Below are 9845 nucleotides of genomic sequence, written 5' to 3'. Positions count from 1 at the left end.
GCTCCTAACATGCATAAATAAGTGATGGATGACATCCTAATCCATAGGGAGAAGAACCTTCAACATGACCATTGCTCATGACCATTAAGGAAAGGCAAATGTGGGATTTACTGTGCAAAGTCTCCTTTGACTGCACCCAGACAATTCTTGCTAGACTCCTCTGTGCACCTGTAGAAGTGCAGAAAATGCTGCACATGAAGGTCAAATTAATAGGATGAGTCTAGAATTATGTGGTTTGCCAGAATTTAGTTTACATAAATGAAGCAAACAATAAATAAATACATCTAAGGGGATGGGTAACAGTAAAGTCTCTCACACACAGATTCAACTTTGTTGTTTATCTAGGACAGGAATCATTCAGATCAGGATGGAACCTGATTATTTTGAAATTAAGACCAAGTATGAAAGGTGATAGGACTGACCCAGTACCTCTGTGCTGATTAATCAGCCCACAGCTTTTGACTTTTCAGCATTGCCCCTGACAAAAGCAGGCTAGAGTCTTACAAGGTGAGCAGTGTCCCTCTGGTAACAAACCTGAGAGCAGAGGGGACTCTGAGGCTGCAGGGTTGTGGAAGGATGACAAGCACTGTGTAATGCAGCAAAGTTTTTGGGTTTTTTTTAATCTGTTTTTGTTTAAATTTTTGGAACTTTCTAGTGGAAAAATAAGGGGATTGAAACTGTTATAAGTTTCTTACTAGAATTCCCACTATACTTTATTTTACTTCCTAACTAAAGTGTTAATAAGGAAGCCAGCAAGATCAAGCTGGACTCTGGGATATGACCTGCTGAAAAGGCCATTAGGTTCTAAGACCTGTTAAAATCTGGCTGAAATGCAGCCTAATTTGGCTATAGTCATACAATGAGAAGAACTAATTTTGCAGATATGCATGTCCAGTTGTAATTTGGAACTGTGTCAAAGACAAACTCAGTGAGACTTTATCCTCTCAACTCCAGATGAATGGGCTTTTACATCCCACAGCCTTGTGGGGAATCATAAGAAAAATATCTCCTGGCATAGAAATTAGCATGAGTTTACCTTAAATCATCTCACTGGGACTCTGTTAGCTGTCAAACTGGATTGGTACAAGGCTCATTGCATTTTAGCACCGCATGTTGGCCAATGTGTTGACTGTACCTCTGTGACTTAGCACCAGGACTGCAAAAGCAACCAGAGGTTTAATAAGATGAACACATCTTGAGGTGTACAACAGAAGACAAAAATGAGTGTATGGGACTGGACAGAAATGCGCAGGACTTAAGGGAGTACAGAGTTGTAGCTGTTTGGGCAGGTCTTTCTGAATTGCCCTAGTGACAATTCTGACTTCCAGGAGAGACCGGTGACCAGAAAGCACAAACAAAATAAAAAGTCATCTTAATTCTGATCTAAGTTTCTCTGTGCAACAGGGAAAACTTTCACCTATGAAGTCCTGCCACTACATTGCTGCAGGACCTTCCTGAGATAGCACTGAAGTCAACAGGAAATTCTGGAAATAGAGTTAACCTCACAAACAGAACCAGCCTGACTTGGAACTAATCTCACTTTATGCTTTATTTCCAACAGGACACTCCGAGAACACTGAGCTTCAGGGAAAAAAACATGCACCAACTTCAACTCTGCTGGCTAATCCTTGAATAATATATCAAGCAGAGGGAAGTTTATTACTACAAAGTAGAAGTTTATCATTGTAACAATGACACAAGCTCCTCAAGGGTGTAAACACCATCTCTAAGGTGACATTCAGTACAATTGATTTACAGGCATGTTGGGGCTCTACAGGGAGTTCTAACCCAGATTGTCTCATGGAAAAGTAAACATCTTGCCAAAAGTATAGATAAATCTCTTGCAAAGATTTCAGTTTAGTTCATCCAGTGTTTTTGGTTTGCTATGCATCACAGTAGGAATAAAAATCCCTTTCTCAGTCCCAATACATGGAGCAAACTTTGCTTGCTTTGCAAGAGATTGTTGTGTTTGACACAACCTTGTTATTTATTTATGAAAAAAAAATACACTTCATCCTTTACTTACTTATTTTATTATAAATAGAATATTCTGTTGAACATATCAGAGATATTTTCTACTTTGTAAAAACTATATATGAAGTGGTTAACTTAATCATTTGAAGGTTTCCTTGAGAGCTTCCCACAGAGAGTCAGCTGTTCTTACACCAAAGAGAAATCTTTTCTAAAGTCACAGAGATGTGAACAACCAGACCTAGTGTAGACACACGTAATCCAAAGACCTTTCACTGCTTCCCTTTGCACCTCTATTTTGCCAGAATACCTATGTACACTTGTCCTTAAACTTAGAAACATGCAGTGCAACAAGCTGTTTCAAGTTCGCTGTTCACCTGAGCATTTACTGAATTCCTACAAATCAGAATTTGTTTCTGTTTCTGTGCTTCTTTCCCACTGCTGTACCTTTTTCGTAACTGGTAGTCATATGATAAAAGTCAAACAATCTTTATTTGCAGTTAATTTAGCACAAAAATTTTATTGAGAGCACAAGACACCTCTTGGTTTATATGGAATAAACCACTCATGAAAATTAACCATTCTATTTGACCTAGGTCAATGTATATTGTAAAGAACTGATTGTGCCTAACAGCAAAGCAGATAAAAAGTTGTAGCCTCTAGCGATAGGAAACACGTAGCAAACCATACATGCTGAAAGTATTAGTTTTAAAGATGCAGGGATATTAGCCTCTTGGGTTGGAAAGGATGTCAGCACAGACATTTAGCCTGACACAACCATAAAATAATGACTTGCTGCTTCGTGACAAGAGCTGGCCAACTCTTTCACTATTTATTTTTATAGTTGCTTTCTGGATTCAAACAAAACAGCAGAGAAATCTTAGCCTAAACTCTCCTCTATTGGCATCTAACAGTCAGAGCCAGGCAGTGTGGGGTTTCTTTGTTGTTTTCTTTTTGCTTTTGCTTTTTCTTTTTCCCCCTACATTTAGCAACCACACAGCCGTTTAGATATCTAAGCTCTAAGATAAAATAAGGAATGCTGTGCTGGATTCCTTCTTGGCACACTATTTCAGTTTGCTAACAGTTGCATTTGGAGAGATACAGTCTGATTAGAACTGAATCAAATACTTCAAGAAAAACTAAAGCAACAGCTTTCTGATTTTTTAGATGTCAAAGGCTACACTGGCTTTCTGCGAAGAGCAGAGATATGATAGTTTGGAGAAGTCTATTTTGCTAATTCTTGCACTGAAATCTGAGAAGGTTTGCAAAGATTTGTGGTTCTTAGTCTTTGGTGCAGTATTATTGCTTTAACACTCTCCACTTCTTTTAGGACCTTCATTTTTATATGATGTCTGAAACTCAAACTGAAAATACAAGAGCAGAAATTAAAACTCCACAAAAACCCAGAAAAAAGATTACTTTCAAATCAAATTGTTGTATTGTATATTTGATTTGATGAAGACCAATTTTTTGTGCATAAGTATGCCCTTAACATGCCTTATTTCTGTGCAGTCTAGCTTCAGCAAATTCTGCTTGGAGAAATGTTATCAATAAAAACTGATTATTTTAAAAAGATATAAACTCTATCTCCAGAAAACTGTGGATACTATCCCCGTGTTACTTGTCTTGTGTTCTAAATACTACTAGATACATTGAAAAGAACAAAGAATGTTCCACAAAAATATTCCACAATATATTCATTTCCATTAAATACTAGAAAGTATAATCAGGAGCCAACTGCACTTGTTTTAAGCGATAACATAATTTGTAACTTCTATATGTAGATACCTTTTTTCACCATTTTGGATATTTTGTTTCTCACCACTTTTACTATAGTGGCTTGATGTGTAACATCTCAACACATAATATAAATGAAGACTCAAAACCAAAATGAGGTTGGGACTGACAGTATCTGCACCAGGATTGCCAGCATCGCAGTCTGGAAACTTGCAATCATTCTACAGATTAAACACAGTGTCTACAGTGAGAAAATACGTCTGAAAAAGGAGAAGACAGCTCCTAGCTGAAACTATTTTAAGACAAAAATCTGCCATATAATCAATCTTCCCCCTGTAAGGTTTATTTTCAATAATCCCAAAGTTAGTACCACTTCTCAATATATTCTTTTTTTAATATGTTTTTCGAAATAATGAAAAAACCTGCATTGTTCTTTTTTTTTTTTCCTCATTAAAGATGAGAAGAAAAAAGAAAAGGGAGAGGTGAAAAGGGACAGCTGAGGACACGTGAAAACCGTCTTGTTTTCAAGGTACAGACTGTCCAAGGTCTCACTCTGTTCAAGTTTATTTTTAAGATTGACACCTTGGTCCAGTCCCACTTTTACTCACCTCAGTTAGAAAAAGAATCATACGTACTCACTTCTTTTTTCTCTCTCCAAACGAAACATCTTGGGAGTGTGTTCCACCTCCCAAACACATCCCACAGGGCTGCCTTCCAGGCAGCAGGTGCAGGGCCAAGCCAAGGTCCCTGCCCACACTCCGAGCTAAGGGACATGCTCAGGCATGGCCCGCACATGTCAAGCTCACGCCCGCCTGGCTCACAGGCAAACCTGAGCTGGATGGCAGCCTCCATGGGAATCCTGGAAAAGGTGTGCACTCAGAAACCACATCCAGCATTTAAAACACAGTTCTCTCTTCTAGGCAAGAATAATGTCTCTCCAAAATTATGCTTGGATTCATTAATTATGGGACCAAGATTAACTTGTGGTCTCAAAACAACTACTGCCCAGCAATGCCTTCATTCTCTGCACAAAGGGAAAAATCCTATTAGTATGTTTATCCAAAGGCAGAAATTTCAATTTATTTAAGCATGCTTTTAATCCATTCATTAACTCATTGTAATCACAGTTTAAATGAGTGAAACTTTTCACTATTCCTGAAAGCCCTAATTTAAAGATAAAAATGCTGAGCATTTTCTTCTTTAAGGAAAGCAAATTGTAAAATACCTGTTTTTTGAGAAATTTCACTCATATTTTGATGTGCTTTGGTTCTTTATGTGACTTGTGAGAATGAAGATATTACCTTTTGTTATATCTATAATAGCTCATAAAAAACAGCATCTTAAAACAGTGAGGCTCTTCAAGATACCATAAATTAATTAAGTTAAACATGACCTACCTAGGGTTTTCTACCAAGAAAGGGGATCTACATTGCTACAGAATAACAACGACACTACTCCGTGTGATGGCTCTCCTTCGTGTACTCACAAAGCAGCAAGCCATTTTTGGGGCCACATCTGCAAATACTGAGTATGCACTCAGTGTTACACGGATTATATTCCAAGCCCCTCAGAAATTAAATATCACTGTGTAAAGCTCCTACATTGCCATTTTTAGAAAGGACCACTCCGAGATTTGTGCAAGTCCAGTTTAGCAGCTGCTTATACACCCAGGCTGCTGTTACATGATGGTAGTGAAGTAAGGAAACGTGATGCGAGCTGGCAGTGGAGATTTTATGGTGATTGGCAATTTGTATCAAAACTCCAGCCATTAGAGGAGTCTTATTTTAGTGAAGTACTGGTAGAGAAACCACAAAATCCAAGTACCCCAGCTGGGCCATTTTAAGAACTCTGTGTCAGGGTAGAGGCATGCTGGCAAGATACATATGAATTTGGTTTTTTTCATTGATCACAATGCCAGAATACCAAATATATTACTGAGCCACTTGCTTAATACATAAAGAATATTAGTCTCCAGGGCCCCAGTTATGGGCCAGGTATATTCACCTAAAAATAAACTGAGAAATTAAATTAGTATTCTTAATGCTATTTAGAAAACAAAAAGTTCAACAGAAAAAGAAAGTAAAAATAAAAAAGCTGAACAGCCTTAAACCTGTAGAAGAAGGCACCTCTGTGCATGCTGCCTGCTGGAAACAGTCCTTGGCCCATCTTTTCCCTGAGCCACATAGATACAGTCTTCAGGAGAGCACAGCTGGCCAGTGCCCAAAACACAACAGGGAGCATTTACCCCCTTACCTGCCTGGAACTCATACTGTCTCCTTCCACTGCTTAATTAATTTCTGCAGACACAGTATCTGTTTCTTTCTGAGGAGTTTAAAAGCAATTATATTGCTTTTCCACTTCTTGTATGTTTTGTTCCTTTGGCTATGCTGGGCCAGATTTACTGTGAAGCATTTGTGTGTGCATGTGGTTGATCCCAATCACAGGTGATATTATAACAGTCCTAACTGCTAAACAACACAAGTAGTATTTCTCAGCTGTCAACATACATTTATTTATTAGATTCGTAATCTCATTGCGTAGTAAATGTCTGTATTGAGCAAGTGGCAAATCTCCAGAATTTTGGAATTAAGATTTTGTTTGGAAAACTCTCCAAAAATGTGAATTTTCATCTACAGTGTACACAGATTATTTGAGCTCTTAGAAACTCCAAAAATAGGCTGGAAACTTTATAAGATTTTAACTTCTTATAGCATTTCCAAGCTTAGCAATGGATTCCAGCAAAGGCTTAGAAAAAAAATCATAAAATTAATGCCTTCAGAAAAAAAAGCTAACAGAACAGTCTGTTTTAATGGTTTTTTTGTTAAAGGTGGGTTGTCTTTCAGAAATGAGAGGAAGGCTCAGGGCTCATTCATTTTCAGCTTTGTATAAACTGTTTTGATCTCTGCTGCAACCATCAGGGACTAGAACAGAAGTACGAGGCAAAAAATTGCTTAAATGCTGCCATTTTACTGTGATCTTTTAAGATCTAGGATCTAAAAATTATTTCCTTTGCAATGCTAAAGAATTGCCTGGGCTGATCACTCTTGCTGTGAATGGAACTTCAATTAGAAAGGGAACCAGCACACACAGAGCAAACTATCCCTTTGTGCTTTTTAGTATTTAAGTGTTCAAAACCAAATAGATGAGAAAAAAGTTGAGAACAGGTGCAAAAGAGAAAAAAGAGTCAATATAAATTTGCCTTTTGAAGGAAAAAGAAACAGAGAAAGCAGACATCAGTCTGGTAGTCATTCAAAATTCCTTATGGATGTAAAATGAAATCACAGTTCTGAATATCTAAACAAGAAATGATGGACTCAAAATTATTCCAAAAGGCTGTCAACATAAACTGTCAAAATCTTTAGATTGCTACTGAATAGACTGAACCAAACAAAGAGCTAGTCATCCTTAAATTAATTAAAATGGTACTTGGAAATATTTTGTTTTTAGAGAAGATTTTTGTGAGGTGAATAAGGACTTTTTTTGGAAGATAGGAGGAGACAGACTTAAGATTGCCTTTTTGATCAGTGGTGGATGATTAACACAGCACAGGTTTAAAGTTGCAAAGTCTATACCAGGAATCACCTCTTTTCTCCCTTCAGAACATTCACATGAAAAATGCATGTTTCTTTCCCTTTTACCTGCAAGCTCAAAATATGTTCCAAAACCAATGCTTTAATGGGAAGCTAGGGTGGGTGTCTGTTTTTTCAGGGGTACAGACAAACACTTCCAAAAGGATCTGTTTTCATTCCTACATGGAATGAAAGTAAATTCTGAAACCTTGAAAGTTGCTCTCTAATGAAACATCACTTTTTGGTCAGCCCTACTAAAACAACCCTCTGTTTTTTGATCAAGCATTACCTGCAATAACAAATTTTACCACTCAAAAGCAACTGGCTCAAAAGGTCTTAATCAGAGCACTTCCTTGGCTCTATCTGAATGTTTGATATGAGTATCAGAACTAGCCCTAGCAATGCTTAAACTGAAACAGCAGCTAGGCCAATGAGTCATCTTCTTCTTTAAAACTTGTTTTTACAGCTTGAAATATTTCTGATGATCACAGGCATAAGCAGGAATAAAGACACTGGTCATTTCAAAATTTAAGACTGCTTTACTGAATAAGAAATACCATGAAAATGTAAAATTAAAAGAGTACTCGTCTCTTGCTGATACTAAGTGCATTATTGGCAAATATCTGTCTATTACCAATCAAAGGAAAAAACACTTGATTGAAGAGACATGATCTGTACCTGCTATCAGAAATATTTAAGGTGCCTAAAGTGTCTAATTCCAATTCTACAATTCTACTGTATGCATTAATAAATAAACAGCAAATGAGTACTTCTCCAAAGTGCAGCTATTGACTGCAGAAAAATTTGACAGCATCAATGACGAAACCTCCAGTAAAGCAATTCTCATCTTAATGAAGAAAATTTCTTGCAGACTACTTTTTCAATATGATATAAAAAACAAGAAAAACACTCAAAACTAATTTCCATAAAGCTCTAATGTATAAAATGAACAAATACCAAGTGCACAATAATTGTCTCTGTCGTTCATGAGTGTAACAAAAGCTTTGGCTCAGGTAGCTCCATTATGTTAACCTTGCCCACCACAGTAAATAGATCCATCACGCAGTACAATGGTTTACTATGAAAGGCCTGAAGAATGAGGATACTGTTTCATCCAGGCAGAAGATGAGACAGAATGTCTCTTTGAAGCAGTCTTGATGCTTCAGAGGTTTGCAGGAGCTAATGGAGAGAGATGATGTAGAAAATTACCTCCTACAGGCTGAATTGGTGTGGTCCCTGGGGTTGTCTTTCTCCCACCCCCTACCTCCACTCCCTGCCACTCTCTTTAGGACAGAGGAAAAGTAAATCTTTATGACCATGGCTATTCTTACATTTTAGAAAGATCACTGTGTTGGGAATCACCTTACACTTCAGTAAGGAACTGCATTGTCTAGCACCAAGCTGCTCTAAAAGATTTAACTGCCCAAATATTTTGTTGGGCTGCATGTCACTGAAATTGTCTAAACAGAGATCAGAGCTAAAGGAGTGGATTATACAGGCAGGAATGGCCTGCGAGGGCTTTACGCATATGCATTTTTTTGTTTTCACTTTTTCTGACTCAACCCACCCTACCACCATCACCCTCATGTGATTGCAGTTAGGAAATACAAGACTTAATTTGACCATTTCAAACTCAAAACGCCAAATTTTACTAGACAAGAAATCTTGCAAGATAGCAATTGCAAGAGTTCCTCTGAACCTGCCAGTGATATGGTCTTTCTGAACAAGGACCTGGTCAAGCAATTTCCTTAACAGTGACTTACTGAAAAATAAATGGCTTAGGAGTCACAGTTTTGATGAAGTCTCAAGATTCATTTCTCTTTAGATAGAATATTGTGATAGAAATAACAGGATTTATTTCAACCCACTTGCTCTTAGAAAACTCTCCAAGTCCAGCACTCCTGGTTTTCAATTCACAGACATTTCAAACACTGTCTTAGGGTCTATTATTTTTCATTATGGTCAAGGGAAGCCAATTTTCTCACCTTTGCAGTTGCCTCGGTAGGCTATTTCCAGCTGAGGGTCTTTGCATTTTGCTCGTTGAAACTCACACCGGGACAGAAAAGTTCTTCCATCAGATGCACAGAGTGATTTCTGAGGAGAACCTGCACAGTCCAGGCTGCATTCTCTGTCTTTGTCTTGGTCCACTCTCAAAAACTAGGGAAAAAAAAGAAATTAATGCTGTAGGAATGCTATTTCCATGTGAAAACTGCTCTGTGGTCCTCTTCCCCAGCAAAGACATACAAATCACCCAAAACTGAAAAGAAACTCCTGCCTTTTTGTGTATTCAGATCCTAGCTGATTCATTGTATCTGGGGTTTTTCCACTGCTGCTGTGAAATGGCAGTGACTGCAACATTCCCAAAACACACACCAAATCCAGCATCACAATTAGGGAGTCTCTGAATCTCTTTCAACCATTGTGAACCTCAAAACAGTAACTTGGAGTTTTTGGAGTGAAAATCATGATTGCCGAAACATTCTTTACAACAAAAATGAGACAGGAATGAATGCTTGTCTGTTTTATTAGATATGTATTAATTATTCCACAATGACAAGCCGAAAAGTC

The 9845-nt window shown here is 37.7% G+C and overlaps 1 protein-coding gene across 1 annotated transcript in view; it reads right to left on the bottom strand.

The window, feature by feature from the left end:
- Positions 1-9845, bottom strand: part of LOC102045173 (SPARC-related modular calcium-binding protein 2-like) — a 39871-nt gene that overhangs the window by 4932 nt on the left and 25094 nt on the right. The window contains exon 4 of the mRNA XM_031059907.1: positions 9263-9434. Within this exon, the coding sequence (XP_030915767.1) occupies positions 9263-9434 (172 nt within the window). The remainder of the gene's footprint in view (positions 1-9262; positions 9435-9845) is intronic.

Source organism: Geospiza fortis, unplaced genomic scaffold (genome assembly GCF_000277835.1).
Source record: "Geospiza fortis unplaced genomic scaffold, GeoFor_1.0 scaffold41, whole genome shotgun sequence".
Lineage (NCBI taxonomy): Eukaryota > Metazoa > Chordata > Aves > Passeriformes > Thraupidae > Geospiza > Geospiza fortis.
This window is presented reverse-complemented; position numbering and strand designations above follow the sequence as displayed.